At 45.1% G+C, this 21,359-nt stretch overlaps 1 protein-coding gene across 1 annotated transcript; it reads right to left on the bottom strand.

The window, feature by feature from the left end:
* Window positions 1-5,141: 5,141 nt before the first annotated feature.
* LOC143989435 (uncharacterized) lies at window positions 5,142-12,246 on the bottom strand. The gene is made up of 7 exons (XM_077489563.1): window positions 12,193-12,246; window positions 8,348-8,462; window positions 8,086-8,220; window positions 7,747-7,962; window positions 7,473-7,667; window positions 7,182-7,317; window positions 5,142-6,630 (listed from the first exon to the last, which is right to left on the bottom strand). The coding sequence occupies exons 2-7, from the start codon at window positions 8,441-8,443 to the stop codon at window positions 5,387-5,389; spliced, it is 2,022 nt and encodes a 673-aa protein (XP_077345689.1). The 5' UTR covers window positions 8,444-8,462; window positions 12,193-12,246; the 3' UTR covers window positions 5,142-5,386.
* Window positions 12,247-21,359: the final 9,113 nt, after the last annotated feature.

The raw sequence follows: 21,359 nt of genomic DNA, 5'->3' as shown, positions 1-21,359 counted from the left end.
CTAAACCTCTCCTGAGCAGCCAGAATTAATGCTCAGATTAGGTTCTTGTATGGATTTTTAGGGGAACCCCATAACATTTTTGTGTATTTTTTTTTTTTTGCATGGGATACTGATTTTGGCAGGACGCACACTTTTTTTTTTTTTAATTCCTAACAAAACCCCATAGGGTTCCCCCCAAAATCAATTCCAGACCCTTATCCTACCTAGGTCATGTCTCCAGGAATGCCTGTCAGCCTGTTTACAAGGTAGCAAGCAGCGGGCTAAAAGTCACAAAGACACAAGTACCCACTGGCATTTTAGCAGCCTCTGGATGACACAGATCATGTGATTGGACTGGAGCAGGCTGAGAATAGGCAAGTATATACATCTTTCTTACTCAGGTTAGTTGGAATCAGTGTTGGCAGTGGGGAGGGAGCATTTTAGGTATGGAGATTAGTTAGTTATAGCATGGAATTATACTTTAAGGCAAATACTTGTGATGCCCTGAGAGGGAACACAGTCTCTCTCTCTCTCTTTTGTCAGGGGATTGGCTGCAGTGGATAGCCCAGGTAGTTGAGGACTGGAACCCCGCAGCAGACTCCTGTCAGGGCTGGGCTCCTTCTCTGAGCTGGCCGCTCAGCTGTCAGCTAATTGGCAGCTCCTATCTCTCCACAGTTACTCAGCTGTTGATGATATCCTGCTCGTCAGTTCTGCCTACTTAAACAGTCCAGTTCAGAGGATCTCTGCCTTCGCCTTCGCCAACATCCCAGAAATCTCCTGCGATCCTGTTCAAGACTTGCTTTGCTCGCATCCCTTCTGGCTCCAGATCCTGCTTGCTGTTCCACTACATTGATCCCTGACTTCTGGCTTGGCTGACTATCCGTTTTTTGCAATAAAATTATTTTTGCACCAATCCTAGTGTTCGTTAGTGACCTACTTTTGGAGATATTTTCTTTTCTCCAATTTTTTGACTATCCGTTCTGGTTACTGAACTTTGGCTATGTTTTGACTACGTTTGTTCTTTTTTACTTTTATTATTAAACAAGAGTGATTTAACCGTACTTCTGTCTCGGCCTGATTTCATGGTTTCTGACAACTCCACACAGGTATGGCTATGTCCAGTAATGCAGTTCAAGCAGCTTTGAGTAATGCCAGCCTACTTGAATGGCTGAATTGGAATTAAAGGGCCATGTGGCTGCCAAAAAATAAATGATGTAATCCAGTCATCCATGAACAATGCCTACTGCCTCATTCCTAATGAGGACATTGACACGCCTGCTCCCAGTGAAGACTGGCCATGAATAACAGCTCCCCAGAGAGACGTTATTGACCAAATCTGGCCATGTTTGGTCAGTGACATCATGGGAAATCCTAGGTGAAGAAATTGATTTCTGTCTGTATTTGGTGCTGTCCTTTGTATACATTCAGCTATGAGGCCATGAGCCCTTTTTTTTTTTTTTAATAAAAAACTCAGTTTTTGGGGTCTTTTTCCCCAGTATAGGTCTTTCTCACATTATTGCATGTTCCTTGCCAGGTGAAGGGATGGTGGCGCACAGCCTTTGAGCCTCATATTCGGTGTCATTCTGGCCTGACTTGGATGCGGCGCAGCGGACACTCTCAACTCCACTCCACCATTTCTGGACATGCTCGGCCTTGGTTCGCAAGTGCCCGGAGACATATCTGCCTGCACTTCCCGCCACAAAGATAGTGTATGTGGCGGGCACGGGAAGGAGTCATAGTGGTGGCAGCCATTTTATTCCTTATATAGGGATGACATTTGAGGTCTGAGGCAGGCACTTTTTTCTATTTAAGGGGGCTGCGGTGGCGTGTTGTGGACCGTCTACTTGCGGATGGGCTCCTACTAATACTCTTGAAGGTCAGTTTTGATAAAACAGAAGACTTTACTGTTTTTTGGGTCAACCCCATGATCAAAATCCCCATAATCATTGTTTATATATCTACTTTATTTTAGTCTTTGGAATTCTTTATGTAAAATTCCATTTTCTTGTAGGCACATAATATGACCCTGTGACCAACCGTACATACTCTCCACTAGCTATTTGAGGTGGTTTGTTTTTTCTATTTTTATTTTGATTATTAGGTTTTTATACAACTTCTTTATAATGTTATTTTTCAATTACTTTTAGCTAATTCTGACCACCAAAACCCCTAACCTCTCCCCCCTTTAAGATTGTTATGCCTAGCAGAGAGCGTTAATATACCCTCTGTGTGATACACTATATATGGCCGTTATTAAATAGGGAATGGAATGCCCCATTGGGCTCCTGTTTGAGCTGGTTTGGTCCGCATGCAGCACCTCCTTGTGAGTCCGTAGTTCTCCCCTCGTCTTGAACCAAGCAGTTTGTTACCCTGGTACTGGCTTTTTGTTTGTATAGATGTGAGTACTGAACATTGCTATAGAGTTATAAAAATATTTTCTCTTTGTATTTGGCTTTTGCAACTGCGTAAAGTAAAAGAAAATAACTGCAATGCATTTTCCAGCAACTACTAGGATCCCCTGAAGAAGCCAGTTGGCGAAACACGTAGAGATCCTTACCAATGATTATCTACTGATTCCTGGATGGAAGACTTCTACTGTTATGATCTTCTTATGTAAGAAAAGTATACAGGGCTGATGCACACAGGTCTCAGGTTATGTAGATATTTTGTACACAGATGGAAAATGCAACATCGTGCACACTGGACATTTTTACAGCAGCTGTTTTTGGCTATAAATGTTTTTTTTCTACAGTCAATAAACTCCCCATCATGTTATCCTATGTGTCTATGCACACATAGGCTGTTATAAGCAGTTTTTGGCTGGGGCGTTTTTTTAGCTTTAAAAAAAAAAATAAAAAAAATTAGTGTGTTCGGAGAGGAGTTTTTCAGCTGTAAAAAATGCTCTAACATCAAAAAACGCTGATAAACGCATCTCGCCAGTGTTTTTTGAGCCATTAAAAAAAACGCTGTAAAAACTCATCTCATACACTCTGTGTCCATAGAGACAGAGCGTATGTCTCGGTTCCGCCCCCTGGCAGCCGCGTCATTTGGATTTGATTGACAGAAGCGTGAGCAAATGGTTGCGCTGCTACCAATCTATCCAATGAAGAGCCGAGAAGACCGGGCCAAGAAGAGCCGAGAAGCCAGCGTGTTCTCGACCCCTTTAACATCTATACTATGAAAGAATACGGTTTGGAATTTGGACCCCGTACTTTTTTTTTTTTTTGTATTTTCCCTCCTTACAACCCATACCAGACCTTCATCAAGGATAAGAGTCTGGTACTGACTTGGGAACACTGTTTTTATTTCTTTTTTTTGTCATAAAAGTCATCGTTTGTTCCAGTGCACCATAACTACCAATGACCGCATGGCAGACAGCATCCTAGCAACCAATGACATCATTGGTTGTTAGGACGCAGGTGTCTTGCATGTACAGCATCCTTGGGTGTTAGGGTGCAGGTGACTTTTTTTTTTGTGTTCTTTTTATGGGGTCCCACTTTGAATCTATACCGGATCCTCATCTAGGATAGGGTCTGGCATGGATGAATGGAATGCCCTTTTGTTTGTAAACGGAAAGAAGCTAGTGGGGAAATGTAATTTAAAAGCAATGTAAATGTTTTTATTTCTAATATGAAAATATCACTTGTTTACATCGTACAGTTGTGCCCCTTCACAAGCAGGCTTAAAGCGGTTGTAAACCCCCCCCCAAAAAAAGGAGAAACATTCGGAATGGTTGCATGATGAGGCACTCATGTGCTGGCCGTGGGAGGTGTAAATCAGGTCATTATCCACTAACAAAAAATTATGTGTGTGTGTATATATATATATATATATATATATATATATATATATATATATATATATATATATATATATATACACATACACACACACACACACACACACACACTATAATTTTTAGTGGATAAATGACCTGATCTACCCCTACTGTGGCCAGCACGAGTGCCTCATCCTGCAACCATTCTGTGTGTTTGTTTTTTGCTGACCTTGTAGTCAATACAAACCTTTTTGGATGACTACATACATTAACATTGCATACTGGGAACATGCCTACCCCTCCACCAATTTTTATGAATATTGTTTTTATGAGTATTGTTTAGGGGTGCAACGGATCGTCACCTATCCGTGATCCGAACGGGTCACCCCGCTCGGATTGGCACACGCCGCGATCCGTGGTGCGCTCCCCAGTCTCGGCCTTTGGAAAAGCCGCGGCTTCGGCCTAGTTCCGGAGCGGCGGCCATCTTGGTGCACCCGTCTGGGTTTACAATGTGCTCGCTCCGTCAAATGATGGAGCGATCACCTGTAAACAAACTGGTGTCATGATGACGCCGGTTCAGCTCTCCCCTCTCTGTACAGATCTGTACAGTGGAGGGGAGAAGAGAAAAAAACAAAAAAAACAAAAATCGGATGGCAGCAGCGCTGTGGGCTGCATCTGTAGTGCCCACAGCGCTGCTCTGTGACAATTGCAGTCACAGCCATCCCTCCATATTCTGGCAATACCCTGTCAATACCCTGCCATACCCAGTCAATACTCTGCCAATACTCTGCAGCACCCTGCCAATACTCTGCAGCACCCTGCCAATACTCTGCAGCACCCTGCCAATACTCTGCAGCACCCTGCCAATACTCTGCAGCACCCTGCCAATACCCAGCCAATACTCTGCAGTACCCAGCCATGCTCAGCCAATATTACATTGGGAGAGATGATGTGGATATTACAGTGGGGGGGAGATGTATATTACAGTGGGGACTATATGGTGGTATAATTTTCACAGGTTTTTGCAAATTCAATTATTTGCTGATCCGAAAAATGATCCGATCCGTGACTCTGATCTGAGGAATGATCCGATCCATGAGTTTTTTTTAACCATTGCACCCCTAGTATTGTAATGTAGGATTTAACATTCACCATCTATCTTTTTGAAATATTTATATTGGGTTATTGACATCTTAAAAACCTCAGCTCCTGTTGTGAGCAGCCTTTTCTTGTGTCTTATTTCCAAGTGATGGAATGTGGTGCCTATGAGCTGTCCTCTGACCAGCCTTTTTCTGTGCCACAAGAAATTTTGCATAATTTTGCAAAAAAAAAAAAAAAATTGCATTTCTACATGTCCTGAACAGGAACAAACTCTGGACTGCTGCACTCTTGAAGAAAAAGCCTTTTATTTAAAAAAAAAAAAATTCACATAAAAAAAACAAAGAACACAGCAAACAAAAGAGCTGACGTTTCGCACTAGCAGTAGTGCTTATTCATAGCTCATCCATCAGGGCAGTGCCCAGCTTGCCGCGCCCTTTGGTTGGCATTGTCTTGCCCATTAGCCTTCAAAATGGACTTTAAAAATTCTGCTCCCATTGACTTCAGTGGAGTTTGGAACTTTAGAGCTGTTTAGTGAACCTCCCGGGAACCAAACTCAATTCTCACCCCTTTGTGAGATCTCTGATGTCTAAGAAGTTCCGATTTCCGTGGGTAACATTTCCCGCACTCAAGGCAGGAATACGGCTTCTCCCCCGTGTGACATATTTGATGTGCAGAAAGACTGGACCTCCAAGAAAAAGATTTTCCACACTCCGGACAGGAATACGGCTTCTCTCCTGTGTGAGTTCTTTGATGATTATCAAGGTCTGACTTCCATGGAAAACATCTCCCACATATGGGGCAGGAATACGGCTTCTCCCCTGTGTGCAATCTCTGATGTATAGCAAGGTCTGATTTCTGTGAAAAGCATTTCCGGCATTCTGGACAGGAAAACGGCTTCTCTCCCGTGTGGATTCTCTGATGTCTGCAAAGACTGGACTTATCTGAAAAACATTTCCCACATTCGGGGCAAGAATGCGGCTTCTCCCCCGTGTGCAATCTCTGGTGCATAACAAGGTCCGATTTCCACGAATAACATTTCCCGCACTCAGAGCAGGAAAATGGCTTCTCACCTGTGTGAATCCTTTGATGTAAGTAAAGATAGGACACCCGTGAAAAACATTTCCCGCACTCAGGACAGGAATATGGTTTTTCACCTGTGTGAGATCTTTGATGTTTAGCAAGGTCCGATTTCTGTGAAAAACATTTTCCGCACAGAAGGCAGGAATACGGCTTCTCCCCCGTGTGAGACCTCTGATGTACCACAAGGGCATATTTCTGTAAAAAACATTTACCGCACTCGGCACAGGGAAACGGCTTCTCCCCTGTGTGAGATCTCTGATGTCTAACAAGGTCTGATTTCTGTGAAAAACATTTCCCGCACTCATTACAAGAAAACGGCTTCTCCTCCATGTGGGATCGCTGATGCAGAACAAGGTCTGATTTCTGTAAAAAACACTTCCCGCACTCAAGGCAGGAATTTGGCTTTTCCCCCGTGTGAGATCTATAATGTATGAAAAGTTCTGATTTATGAAGAAAACATCTTTCACACTCAGAACAGGAAAATTTCTCCTTCCCCTGAATTCTACCCCTCACAGTACGAGGTTGCTCAGAGTCAGAGGGATTTGATGGTCCATCCACACTGTGAAGTCCTCCATCCATAGCTGAGCTCATTGTCTTTTCTCCTGCACAATCTCTTGTGATGTCCTCATCTTCCATTTTACACCCTGGAGATAAAGTGAGACGATCATTTGAGGGTTCCTCGATGGTGTGTCCTGGAAAATATAAAAACATGATATGAGAGGGTTACATAGTAGGTGAGGTTGAAAAAAGACACAAGTCCAACCTATGCAAGTTAGTTCACTTAAATCAGTGTTTCTCAAATCCAGTCCTCAGGCCCCCCCAACAGGTCATGTTTTCAGGATTTCCCTCAGATGAAACTGCTGTGGTAATTGCAAAGGCAGTGAAACTGATCAAATCACCTGTGAAAAATAATGGAAAACCTGAAAACATGACCTGTTGGGGGGCCCTGAGGACTGGATTTGAGAAACACTGACTTAAATCAAGATTCTATCTTGCTCAAGTAGATTTTAGCAAGCAGATGTTCTCTGTGGATGTTCCAACCAGCTGTGGCTTCCACTTTTTAGCCAAAGGTCCTTTGGTCCTCCTCCTAGATGGCTTCTACATTTATAAAGTCTCGTCAGAAGAGCAGAAACCAATGGGGATTGTCAGGTGCATGCTCTTCACACAAGCCTAGGCACTGGGTCATGTGATCTCTCATAATGAAGAGGTAGCAGAGCTAACAGAAGAATATATTATGGCTCACCTGTGCTGATCTCTGTAGGATTGTCCTCCTCTTCGAATGTCCTCATCATTCCAGCCTCCTCCATATATTGCTGATCATCCCTCACATACGTCTCTTCTACTTCACCCTCAACTTTCATGTCCATCAGATCTTCACCCTAAACCAACGGAATGGCAGAAAATAACATCTGTAAAATAGAAGTATTTATGATGGGAGATCACATAGAAAATACCATCTTGTAGAGTCCACACATCGTCTCCACATGTCAGAGTGTTCAATCACTTTATATTGCAGACCCTCAACTCCACCTACCTGATGATGGTGAGGGATGGTGTGACCTTCCGGTGAACGGGGACATGTCTCTGGTGGGTTTCTGGTATTAGGTGATTCCATCATAATGTTCTTGAATAGATCCTTGTGTCCTTCAGAAAACCTCTCCATCACTCCATACTCCTCATCCTTATTCTCTTCTTTAACAACAATATTATAATCCCTGAGGCTTCCGCTCTGAATTTATAATAAAACATTCCTTGTAACAAACATGCTGTGTATAAATCAGAACTACCAATAACTGTCAATTATCTACCTGATGATGGTGGGGGATGGTGTGATCTTCCTGTGGTGAATCCCGGGAATACAGAGGACGGGGACATCTCTCTGGTGGGTTCCTGGAGCTGGATGACTCCATCATGGTGTCCTGGTACAAATCTTTGTGTTCTTTTAGCAACTTTAACTCGACGATCACCCCATCCTCATCCTCCTTTTCTTTAACATCAGCTTTAGAGTCTCTTAGGTTTCCACACTGAAGAAAAAAAATTGTAAAAATGCAAATATACAGATCCTGACACACAATGATGCAGTCACCATCCAGACACATCCCTTGTCTGTTACTGGATAATGTCCCAGAATTCCCGGCACCGCTCACCTCTCCTGTCAGCAGCTCCATCATCTTCTTGGTGACTTCTAGAATCTTCTCCATGTTGTGTCTCTCAGGTTTTAGGGAGTCACATGGAGGCACTGTGATGGTCATATGATCACCGGACTTCAGAAGGGGAAATCTCTGTATTGGAAAACCGATAGGAAGATTATGTTAGAATCCCAGAATCCTCCTCACCTCTCCGATCAGGTCTGTGTTTTAGTAATAGAGATAAGAGTGATGTCATGTGACCTGCCAGAATCCTCCTCACCTCTCTGGTCAGCAGGTAGATGATCTCCAGGGTGAGATTTAGTATCTTCTCAGTCATGTGACTCCGGTCCACCTCCATCCTCACTGATGTGGTCATATGATCTACGAGGGTTTCCCTGTAGATGGATAGTTGAGAACGATTGGTTGTACAGTGTTAGGATGGGGTGCATGTAATTTGGGTTAATTTGTATTTGTTGGGTTTCTTGCACCCTGCACACCTGTTATATGAGGGTGGCACAGTGGTGTGGTGGATAGCACTTTCGCCTGGCAGTAAAAAGGGTCGCTGGTTCGAATCCCAACCATGACACTACCTGCCTGGAGTTTGCATGTTCTTCCTGTGCCTGCGTGGGTTTCCTCCGGATACTCCAAAGACATGCAGGTAGGCTAATCGGATCCTGTCTAAATTGTCCCTAGTATGTATGAATGCGAGTTAGGGACCTTAGGGTAGGGACTGATGTAGGGACTGATGTGAATGTACATGTATATGTAAAGCGCTGCATAATTTGATGGCGCTATATAAGTAACTCAAATAATAATAATAATAATAATAATATCCTGTCCTACCTGCCCGATCAGAAATTACATCTCAAGTCTGGACCTTGTTTGCATAGTATTACGAGGGTCCTTCTCACATAGCTTTGAGGAGAACTCGGGGAATACACAAATCCTATAAAATGGCTTTCTTCTTGCCTCTCTTCCATAAAGGCCAGATTTGTGGAGCGCACGACTAATAGCTGTCCTGGTGGACAGATTCTCCCACCTAAGCTTTGGGGGAAGCCATACACCTGTACATGGTGTACGGGGACCAGCGCAGTTTTCAGGGACAGTATTGGCAGCAGTTTAGTTAGACAGAGCATACTTTGGCTGTGGAATTAAAATTCTTTTAAAATGAGTTTCATCTTTTAGACACCACCAGCACCCCAATCTACTATTACGTACATTAATTGACAAATGTGAATTGCATCTAGGAGCCAGGTAAAAAAAAATTATTTAGGAGCCCGTTTTTTTTTTAGCGTAACATGTGTTGTCATCGCCTGGGCAAGGCAAGTAGTTTGCGCTTGTTTACTATAGCGCGGTATTAACCTTTTATTTTCACAAGTAGTTCGCGCCCCCTAACCCTAATAAGACATGTGCAATTTGTTTAGTTTCAAATTAGTTTAACAAATTTTCACAAATTTGTTAATTCCGAATTTCCAAAAATTTGAAATTTCGGAAATTTGAAAGTTCGGAATTTGGAACATTTCAGAAATTCGAAAAAAAAATTCGGAAATTGGAAAATTCAAAAATTTGAAATTAAGAAATTCGGAACGTCAGAAATTGGAAAATTCTAAAATTTGAAATGAGGAAATTCGGAATGTTAGAAATTTGAAAATGCTAAAATTTGAAATTAAGAAATTCGGAATGTTAGAAATTTGAAAATTATAAAAATAAGAATGAAAATCTGAAAATTCAAAAGAAAAAAAATCCGAAAATTTGAATTAATATCTAATAACGATTAAATTATAGGTATTGGAACTTCCTTTCAAATTTGGTTGTTAGTGGACGTAACAAGTACGAATTTATCCGAAGTTATGAATTATCTGAAATAACGAATGCCATATCTAAAAAGAAAGGAACATAACGATCTAATAATAATAATAATTATTAATTTGTTCCATTCCATTTGTTTAGATGCGGCATTCATTATTTCGGATAATTCATAACGAATACAAATTTATCTGAAGTTACATTCACAAACAGCCAAATTTGAAAGGAAATTCCAATACCTATAATTTAATAGTTAGAAAATCAGTACATTTCGAAATTATAACTTTCTTCTTTTAAGATTTTCTCATTTCCGAATCTTTAAATTCGGAAATTTGAAAACTCGGAAATTTGAAAACTCGGAAATTTGAAAACTCGGAAATTTGAAAACTCGGAAATTTGAAAACTCGGAAATTTGAAAATGTGAAAAGCCGAAAATTGCGAATTCCAAATAAAGCAAAAAATAAATAAAATGAATGAAACGAAAACAAACACATTTTTTGTCAGTGCACATGTCTAACCCTAACTTACTTACAGCAGAGCGGCCAGCCAATAACCCCAATGAAATGCCAGGGTTATAGAAATTTGAAAACTCTGAAATTTGAAATCTTGGAAATCCAAAAATGTGAAAATCCGGAATTTCAGATTTCCGAATTCTGAATTTTTTTTTGAATTGCCAAATAAAGCAAAAAAAAAAAAACTAATGAAACGAAAACAAACACATTTTTTTGTCAGTGCACATGTCTAACCCTAACTTACAGCAGAGCGGCCAGCCAATAACCCCAATGTAACTCCGTTAGGCCCCATTCACAACTAGGCATTTCAAGATTGCGGCAGAATTTCGACCGTAATCGGAAAGCGCAGGTTCAGGTGTCATCATTTTCAATGGCACCTAAAACGATTGCGATATTTACTGCGCAGGAATCACGGCAACCCGCATAACCGGAAGCTTGTCACCCATAAAAGGAGCAGGAGCTCCTTTTTGGGCAACAAGCTTCACGAGACGCAATTTGCCACACCACAATCACGGCAAAAACGGCATCACGTTTTAGGCGCCATTGAAAATAACGCAACCTGACCCTTTGTTTTGTGATTTCGATTTTTGCCCGTGATCCCATTGCCCGCGATCCCAAAATGCCCGGGTATGAACGGAGCCACCCGGGTTATTATACTTCCGCCCAGGCACCTGTTTTGGCAGAGAATAGGTGCAGGCACTCCCTCTTTGAGAGTTACCCCTACCTACCTCTGGGCACCGTTCTTTGGTTCCACCTCCTACCTACCTCCCTGTATGGCCTCTTTTAGAGATCACAGAACCAACATTTGTGGTACTAAAAACAATTTGTATAGAATTTGTTAATAATAACAAGAATGCTCCCATGCAACAATAGAACACCTGCAACAAAATACCCCCCAGCAACAAAAGACCCCGGCAGACAGCATTAATAGACTGTTCTCCTCAACAGTAGATCCCTCCCAGCCACATAAGACTCACCCCAGCAACAATAGATCCCCCATAAGCGACAATAGACCTCGCAAGCAAAATTAGACCCCCCCTGCAAAAATAGATCCCATCCAGAGGCAATAATGTAGGACCCCCAGCAGCAACAATAGACCTCCCCAGGAACAATATCACCCCCCTCTCCAGCACCAAAGATCCCCTCCAGCAACAATAGATCCCCCAGCTGTCGGCATCAATAGACACTGTAGCACAACTCCTTGCCATTACAAAACATTCAGTGCTGGAGTTGCTGTAACTGTGCTCCCTGTACTGTACTGCCATTCATTAACCAATTCGCTGTCAGAGAATACACGCTCAAAAAAACAAACAAACATAGACCTGAAGATTACATAAACTCCCATAACCTTATGTTACCAAAAGTATTGGGACACCTGCCTTTACACGCACATGAACTTTAATGGCATCCCAGTCTTAGTCTGTAGGGTTCAATATTGAGTTGGCCCACCCTTTGCAGCTATAAGAGCTCTAACTCTTCTGGGAAGGCCGTTCACAAGGATTAGGAGTGTGTCTAGGGGAATGTTTGACCATTCTTTCAGAAGCGCATTCGTGAGGTCAGGCACTGCTGTTGGACTGGAAGGCCTGGCTCACAGTCTCAGCTCTAATTCATCCCAAAGGTTCTCTTTGGGGGGTTGAGGTCAGGACTCTGTGCAGGCCAGTCATGTTCCTCCACCCCAAACTCGCTCATCCATGTCTTTATAGACTTTGCTTTGTGCACTAGTGAGCAATTATTTTGGAACAGGAAGGGGCCATCCCCAAACTGTTCCCACAAAGTTGGGTGTAAATAGAAAATAAGATCTTATTACCTCCTCTACTGCCACTTCCAGCAATGTCTCCTCTCTACTTCCTCCCCACTCACCTCTCACCCGGAACTTCTTATTTATACCTGACATAACTTCCTGTCTGTAGCTGACATCACTTCCTCCATAGAGATGTCTTGTCTTGGAATATGCAAGATCACCACTTTGTGGAGCTCAGAGGAACTGCAGCCTCGAGAAAGTTTTGCATTTTGGATTTTGGCTACTCTCCCATCATTATTATTATAAAAGGTTTATATAGCGCCAACATTTTACGCAACACTTTACAGTATAAAAGGGAGACAGTACCTTTCCAATATAATAAAATCATAAGAGCTTACACTCCCAGAGATGTCTTTATCCTGTAGATTCCAACTATGGGGCTTATTTCATCCCACTGACACCAGTGATGGGACTTTTTTTTTATCCCACTGTCTTCAACGATGGAACTTATTTTATCCCACTGATACCAATGATGGGACTTATTTTATCTCACTGACACCAAAAATGGTGCTTATTTTATCTCACTGACACCAATGATAGGTCCTATTTGTCTCATAGACCATAACAATGGGGCTTATTTCTTCTCACGGACACCAACAATATGACTTACTTTATCTCAGTGACACTCGCGATGGCACTCATTTCATCCCACTGACACCAACAATGGGACTTATTTCATCCCACTGATAACAACAGTGGGGCTGATTTTATCCAATTAACAGCAATGATGGGACTTATCTTATCCCACTGACACCAAAAATGGGGCTTATTTCATCCCACTGACACCAACAATTGGGGCTTATTTTATCCCAATGACACCAACAATGGGGCTTATTTCATCCCACTGACACCAACAATTGGGCTTTTTTTATCCCAATGACACCAACAATGGGGCTTATTTTATCCCACTAACAGTAATGATGGGGCTTATTTTATCCCACTGACAGCAAAAATGGGGCTTATTTTATCTCCCTGACACCAATGATGGGGCTAATTTTATCCCAATGACACCAACAATGGGACTTATTTTATCTCCCTGACACCAATGATGGGGCTTATTTTATCCCAATGACACCAACAATGGAACTTATTTTAGCCCACTGACACCAACAATGGGGCTTATTTCATCCCACTAACAGCAAGGATGTGACTTATTTTATCCCACTGACACCAACAATGGGGCTTATTTCATGCCACTAACAGCAATGATGGGACTTATTTTAGCCCACTGACACCAACAATAGGGACTTTTTTTTATCTCACCAACACCAATGATGGGTGTTTCTCCCAGTGACACCAATGATGGGATTTATTTTATCTTACTGAAACCAACAATGGGGGGGGGGGGGGGTTATTTACGAAAAGGCCAATCTACTCTGCACTACTAGTGCACTTGGAAGTGCAGTCGCTGTAGATCTGAGGGGAAGATCTGAAATGAGGGAAAGCTCTGCTAATTTTATCATCCAATCGTGTGCAAGCAAAAATGCTGTTTTTTCTTTTTCCTTGCATGTCCCCCTTGGATCTACAGTGACTTCCAAATCTCAGTGCACTTGTAGTGCAAAGGGGATTGGCCTTTTGTAAATACCCCCCTGGTCTTATTTCAGCCCAAGCCTGTCCAAGCCGTTAAACTGAAATCTAGCTAACCAACCCGGCATGCAGGCCCAGGCCAGGCTAGCCCACTCAGCTGTCCATCAAGCATAGGTCCGGTTCCTCGATGGTTTTCCTAGGTCACAAGCCAATTGGATGCTGCAGCCCCATGTGACTCTGGCAGCCATCTTGAGTCAGGCAGAGCCTATTTTAAGAGGCACTCCAGGCTTCTTCAGGAAAAAATAAGTCAGCAGCTACAAATACTGTAGCTGCTGACTTGTAATATAAGGACACTTACCTGTCCAGGGATCCAGCGATGTCCTCACCTGAATTGATTATTCAATTGGCTTCAGGTACAGATGCCGCCATCTCTACTAAGGGAAACAGAAAGTGAAGCCTTGCGGCTTCACAGCCTGTTTCCTACTGCACCCTGGCAATGGTCCCATAGTCTTTTGGGACCTTTGGTGTATCACAGAAGAATGTGAGGGAAGGAGGCGGGGAGGGGGGGACTTCAGGCTGAGATCTGAGATGGAAATGGGAGTGGATACCTGTCAAAACAAGGTACCTGCTTCCCCCTCACCCCCAAAAAGCGCCAAATGTGGCAGTGGAGGGGAGGGTGCAAACAATGCAGAGGTTCTTCTTTTGGGTGGAGCTTTGCTTTATAGCCCTGGCCCCCAGGTTTGACGCACATTTTGCGAGTGGGTAGAATAGGAAAAGGTACCCCATCTGTTAGGGACAGTACTAGCATTATGCAAAAGGTTCCCGATGAGGAGAGAAAACTTAGGGTTGCACCTCTTCTGGACACCTTACCGATTGTGCACTAGACTAGAGGCCATATTATGCCCCTCTCAACAGATGCTGTCAGTGCAGTTGGAATTTGCTTCTTCCATGTGGCTGGAAACTGTGAGTGCACCCGGCTGGGTGGTCTTTCCACTGGGTTTGTTGAAAACTGTTACTGCCATAGGCATGCGCACAGGGTGTGCCGGGTGTGCCTGGGAACACCCTAATCACCCCGTGCGGTGCTGATTCCCCCAGCTTCCAGTCTCCCCCCCCCCCCCCCCCCCCCGCAGTGCTACCAGCTTCCCTCCTCTCCTCTCACAAGCAGGGAAGGGGCTAGTAAATGTTTAATTAACTGGCCCCTTCCTTTTCTGAATGAACACAGTGAGTGATCTGTACCGATTGCTTCTGTTTCTGGGTGCTGATACAATACAGTTGAATAAGTACACATTAACTTTAGGAGGGCCACTGAAGATGTTTCATATTTTTGCCAGAGCAGCCAGTCACAAGATGGGCACCCATGGTGCATGCCAGATGGACACAAGCCAGAAACAGAACCCCACCAGGGGGCCACGGATTCGGTCTATGACATAGGGGTTAGCATCTGTGGGTCTCTTTCTGAAGGTACTTTGGAGAGCAGCAGCTATGTGTCCAGGGATTCTGTGATACCTGTAACAGAACAATAGCGGAATTTTTGAGGTCACCTGAGAGCAGGTGACAGATGCACTCCATAGGAATTGGAAGTGCACCGCTAATATAGTGGACCCTAGGACTGACTTCTGCGGATAGTACCCAGGGAGGTTCAGGAAGAAGGTCTACTGGATTACTAACACAGATCTCAGTGGGAGCTAGAGCATAGATTCCTTAGGGCATGGAGTCTAAGAGCCAGCAGGTGTTCACCAGAGCCAGGCGCTGGCCACGGAACTCCTGACCCTTAGAGAGAAACTTTTGAACATTTTGGAGACTTGTATATGGGGCATGTCTCTCGTAAGTTTTATGAGTTTGGGAATAAGCGTGGGAAACTTCATGTCATGTCCACAAACTTTGTGTTGCCCCAGGTCCCCCGATGGTCCTCTAAAATTGCGGAAGCTTTTAGGGATTATTATACGCAACTTTATCAGCTCTTAGACACATTCGCCGGATCAACACCTATTCAGAAAGCAATATCTTGACGAGGCACAAGCTCCCCAGCTCACGCCACAAACCAGCAGGCAGCTGGAAGAACCTATTTCCCTGATAGAGCTAGAAGACCTGCCAAGAGACAAAAGTCCGGGATCCAACAGGTTTATAAACACCTACTACTGCAAACTCCTTCCCCTCCTATCTGGCCATATGTGGCATACGCGGACAATGTCTTATTTTATGTAGCTGATCCACTAATCTCCCTCCCCACTATCATGGCTGAGCTACAGAAATTCCATTCACTATCAAATTTTAAAATCAATTATATTAAGTCGAAGATTCTCCCTATTGCTATTCCCTCTGGTCTGCGTGCCCAGCTGCAAGCCTCTTTTTCCTCTACCTGGTGTCTCTCCTCTTTAAAATATCTAGGCATTCATCTCCCAGCACAATTATACACTAGCAATTATGCCCCTTTTCTCTACACGATAAGATGGGACTGTACCACTTTCTCCTGGATGGGCCGAGTCAGTATATTGAAAATGAATGTGTTGCCAAGAGTTCTTTTTTTTCCTCCAGATGATGCCAATATCGATACCCAGATCTTTCTTCTCGGCCCTTGACAGTCTGTTTTTGAAATGTATTTGGCATGGGCGGAACCCCCGCCTGGCCCTCCACACCCTGCAACCGCCTAAGCAGTTGGGGAGATTGGGGGCGTTGGCTCTACAGCGGAAATTGGATTGGCTGCTGAATCCTTGACCGAGCATGCACAGTCTATGTCCCCGAAGACCTGCATACACTGGTATTATTCTCACCCACGCCCTGGCTGCTTTTGGCCTTCTTTTGCCTCTCCTTCCCCCCCCCCTTTTTTTTTTCCTCTACCCTCTCACTCCACCCGTGTTCCCCCCCCCCCCCCCCTACTCTGTTTCCATCCACTTTCTCGCTACTTTCACCAGATAATGGAAAATGTAGGGAGGGAATCCAGCTACCATCAAACTTAGACCATCCGGGTTGACCCTTATTTGCCAACATGTTTTTTGCACTTGGTCTGTAACATGACTTGTTTTATTGTATCTGGACTGACAATTGTTGCCATGTGAGATAAGCTACTTGTTTTCAGCCTGCATTTATGTTTATTTTTTTATGTATCGCTGGGATTCCCTCCCTTTGTCGGTGTTTAATAAAAGTTGTATATTTGAAAAAAAAAAAAGAAATTGGATTGGCATCATCACGTTCATACAAAAGCTTGGGTTTCCCTTGAGAAATTTTTGACTGACTTTGGCTGTAATTTGTCTCATGCCCCTTGGCTCTCCCAGGAATATCAGGGTCTTTTGTAAGTTGGATGTTTGAAAGTAGGGGCCTGCCCTATATGCTGTGCAGAAATGGGGGCCTAAGGTGTTGGTGTTGCCACAACACTGTAAGCCCTCAAAGTGACTCTTGCTGGAGCGCCCTGCTGTGAACGATTATATCAAGAATTGTAATTACATGCCATTGTTGAACAGTGGTAGAAAAATTGGGCCTTTGGTGGTTGTGGTGCTGGTGCCACAACACTATAAGTCCTCACAGTTACTCTTGGTGAGCACAGGAACGGGCCCTGCTGTGAAATATTATATCAAGAATTGTAATTACATGCCCCTGTTAAACAGGGGCTTAAAAATTGGGCCTTAGGCACTGCTTGCTGGTGTCACAACACTGCAACCTCTCCCAGATACTCTAGTTGGAGTGCAGGAATGAGCCCTGCTGCAAAGCATTGCATCAAAAATTTAATTACATGCCCCTGTTAAACAGGGGCTGAAAAATTGGGCATATACACTGCAACCTCTACCATATACTACCATATACTCTAGTTGGATTGCAGGAATGAGCCCTGCTGCAAAGCATTGCATCAAAAATTGTAATTACACGCCCCTGTTAAACAGGGGCTGAAAAATTGGGCTGGTGGCATCACCCAGAACCAAAAATGTTCTTCCAAGATATCAGCGGAGGAGGAAGAGGATAGGCAGTCAACATAACAGGACAGTCACTCAGCATCAGCATAGGCAGTCTTGAAAGGATGTGATATTTCAAAAATTATTCGGTTACATCAGCTTCAGGTGCTTGGTAGCTGCTGGTGATCCAAGACTGATTCATCTTTATGAAGGTCGGTCGATCAACTGAGTCGGTGGACAGGTGCACCCTGTGATTGGTTACAAAGCCACCAGCAGCACTGAAGGTGCGTTCCGAAAGAACGCTGGATGCAGGACAGGCCAGTAGCTCAATTGCATATTGTGCAAGCTCTGGCCAGTAATCCATCCTTAAGACCCAGTAAGCCAGAGGATTTTCAGTGGGAAAGGTGTCCAAGTCTGACCTTGCCCCTAGGTATTCCTGCACCATGTAAATCAGATGCTGGCGATGGTTGCTGGAACCGATCATACCTTGGGGCTGCGGACTAAAAAATTGTCTGAACGCATCGGTCAGATGGCCACCTTCTCCACCGCTCCTTCTGACCAATGCCTCAGCAACACGTTGTCCAGGACCAGGAGTTTTTAACCTCCCAGTCTCTGGTAACACGTTGCACAGACCTTTCTACAAGGCCTCCCAGAGATGTCTCATCCTCTGCTCCCTCTGCAATGGCAAGATAAGGTCGGCAACCTTACCCTTGTACTGTGGATCAAGGAAAGTGGCCAGCCAGTAATGGTCCCTCTCCTTGATCCGAAGAATACGAGGATCCTTCCGCAGGCTTTGCAGGATCAGGGAGGCCATGCAGCGTAGGTTAGCTGAGGCATTCGGTCCGGAGTCCTCTGGGTCACTAAGGACAACAAGATCCGCAGCTACCTCCTCCCAGTCACGTACAAGTCCATGGGTTTCTTGGGACTGTAAATCATCCCTACAAGACTGCTGCTGAGTGCCAGGCTCCACCTCCATGCTGACACAATCATCCTCCTCCTCCTCTTCCTGTGTGATGGGTGGGACAGCAGGAACACTGTCTGGATAAAGAGGGCCTTGAGAGGCAAGGAAGTCCTCCTCTTCCTGCCTCTGTTCTGCCTCAAGTGCCCTGTCCATTATTCCAAGCAGCGTATGCTCCAACAGGTGGACAAGAGGTACAGTGTCACTGATGCATGCACTGTCACTTCTCACCATCCTTGTGGCCTCCTCAAACGGTGACAGGACAGTGCATGCATCCCTGATCATGCCCCACTGGTGCCGTAGTCGTACATGTTCTCATTGATGGCCCTCTGCTGCGTGTGCAGCCGCTGCAGCATGGCCAACGTTGAGTTCCACCTGGTGGGCATGTCACATATAAGGCGGTTCTTGGGCAGGTTCAACTCCTTTTTGAGCTCAGCCAGTCGAGCACTGGCATTAAATGATCAGTGGAAATGCACACAGACTTTCCTGGCCTGCTTCAGGACATCCTGTACGCCCGGGTACCTGCCCAAGAACCGCTGCACCACTAGGTTAAGGACGTGAGCCACACAGGGCACATGGATCAGTTGTGCGTGTCGGACGGCGGAGAGGAGGTTTGTGCCACTGTCGCAAACCACCAATCCTGGCTTAAGCTGGCGTGGCGTCAACCACCTCTCGGCCTGCCCCTGCAGAGCTGACAAAATATCTTTCCCAGTGTGACTCCTGTCCCCCAAACAAACCAGTGCAAGCACGGCATGGCATCGTTTTGCCTGCGTACTTGCGTAGCCCCTTGAACGCCTACGGAGCACCGCTGGTTCCGAGGACAGAGCACTGGAAGAGGCCATGGAGGAAGAAGAAGAGGCCATGGAGGAAGAAGAGGAGGGGGTGGAGGAGAGAGGTGTGTCACAACCACTAGTAGCATTTTGGAGGCGTGGTGGCAGAACAACCTTCAACACTACTGCACCTTGTCCTGCATCCTTCCCAGCTGTCAGAAGAGTGACCTAATGGGCCGTGAAAGACAGGTAACGTCCCTGTCCATGCCTCCTGGACCATGAGTCAGCGGTAATATGCACCTTACCACTGACCGCCCTATCCAGCGGGGCAAGGACATTGCCTTCCACAGGCCAGTTGAGAGCCAGAATCGCCTTCTGTGAGAAAAAGTGGCATTTGGGGACCTGCCACTGAGGAACCGCACATTGCACAAACTCACGGAAGGGGGCCGAGTCTACCAAATGAAAAGGCAGCAGTTGAAGTGCTAGCAATTTAGCCAAGCTAGCATTCAACCGCTGGGCATGTGGATGGCTGGGAGTGAATTTTTTTCTACGGTCCAGCAGCTGGGGCAGGGAAATTTGCCTGCTACAATTGGACAAGGGTGTACTGCTAGCAGAGTGCCCGCAAGCACTTGGCTGTGACACACCTAGTTCTACACCTTCATTCCTCTCAGTGTGTCACGGTCCCTACCATGTCTTTTTAGATGGCCAGGCGTGGTCGTGCCCCAAGTGGCTCTAGGTGGTATTGAACTAATGACTGTGAGCCCGGGTAGCTTCTCTTTGTTACCGTGTCTATTTGCAAGGGTGAGCCTACATCTCTGTACCATGGACTCCAACCAAGGTAAGCCCTCACACAGTGCAGGTTTCAGAGAGGACTGAAGGTCTAGTGGGGTTGGAGAGCCCAGCTGATGAGGAGCAAGGAGAGGTCCGCTTTGTTCTTTGGTGTGGGTCTTTGAGGTAAGCTTGCCAACGAGCTGCATGGCAGGTCAACATATGTCTGGTCAAGCATGTGGTGCCCAAGCGGCTGATGTTTTGGCCACGCGAGATACGCTTGAGACATATGTTGTAAATAGCAGCGGTGCGATCTGATGCCCTGCACAGGCGGTGTGATTCAGTCGGTGTGCTGCCCCTCAGCTGGCCCCCTGAGGGCATCCTGCCTTGTTGGAGATGTGCCTCCTCCTCCTCTCTCCTACTAGGCATCCACGTGGACTCAGTGCCTCATCATCCCCTACCTCTTCATCACTGGAGCAAACCTGGCAGTATGCTGCAGCTTGTGGAACATGCCTGCTAGATTGCTGTCCTTCTTGAGCATCCCCTCTCTCTGCGCTCACGCTACTGCCTTCCTCTAGCTAAGTATCATCATCAGAGCCTACAAAACACTGGGCATCCTCCTGTAGCATGTACCCAACACTGTGCTCAAACAGTTCGGGGGACTCCTCAGGAGGGCGTGGTGGGTCTAGGGAAGGGAGTCAATGATGATGACATTGAGACAAGGGAAGAGGATGCGTTGGCAGCTGCTTTGCTAGTACCCTGAGCCTGGGTGAGAGAGGATGAGGAGGATGAAGAGGGTTTGATCATCCACTCTACCAAGTTTTCGGCATGATGCGGCTCAACACGTCCAGCTGCCGAAAATAAGGACAAGCGTGTCCCATGGCCACGTGCTAATGACGATGCACCGCGTCCACGACCAGCACTGTTGTCTCTAGACACAGAGCCTGCTTGTCCTCTTTTATTGGCTCGTGCCTGTCTGCCTCTCCTTGTTGGCCTTCCAGACATGGTAATGGTCTGCAGAGAGATGGAAACACCAGCAATTGGGTAGTGTATATTGTGCTGGAGGCAAAAAACACCCACTAACTCCTGCAGATGCCATTATTATAGAACACCAGCAATAAAGGGCAGATCCAGGTGTATATTGTGCTGTGCTGGACGCACACAACACCCACTAACTCCTGCAGATGCCTTTATTATAGAACACCAGCAATAAAGGGTAGATATAGGTGTATATTGTGCTGTGCTGAAGGCACACAACACCCACTA

This window comes from Lithobates pipiens, unplaced genomic scaffold, assembly GCF_037356315.1.
Source record: "Lithobates pipiens isolate NorthernLeopardFrog02 unplaced genomic scaffold, aLitPip1_a1.2 Scaffold_18, whole genome shotgun sequence".
Classification (NCBI taxonomy): domain Eukaryota; kingdom Metazoa; phylum Chordata; class Amphibia; order Anura; family Ranidae; genus Lithobates; species Lithobates pipiens.
This window is presented reverse-complemented; position numbering and strand designations above follow the sequence as displayed.

What these genes read in the sequence shown, in the direction of transcription:
- LOC143989435 (XM_077489563.1), bottom strand. Translation starts at nt 8,443, where the DNA reads ATGACCACATCAGTGAGGATGGAGGTGGACCGGAGTCACATGACTGAG. An exon ending in CCATCCCTCACCATCATCAG is followed by an intron (nt 7,318 to 7,472) that starts GTAGGTGGAGTT and finishes CCGTTGGTTTAG; the next exon opens with GGTGAAGATCTGATGGACAT. An exon ending in TCCTACAGAGATCAGCACAG is followed by an intron (nt 6,631 to 7,181) that starts GTGAGCCATAAT and finishes TATATTTTCCAG; the next exon opens with GACACACCATCGAGGAACCC.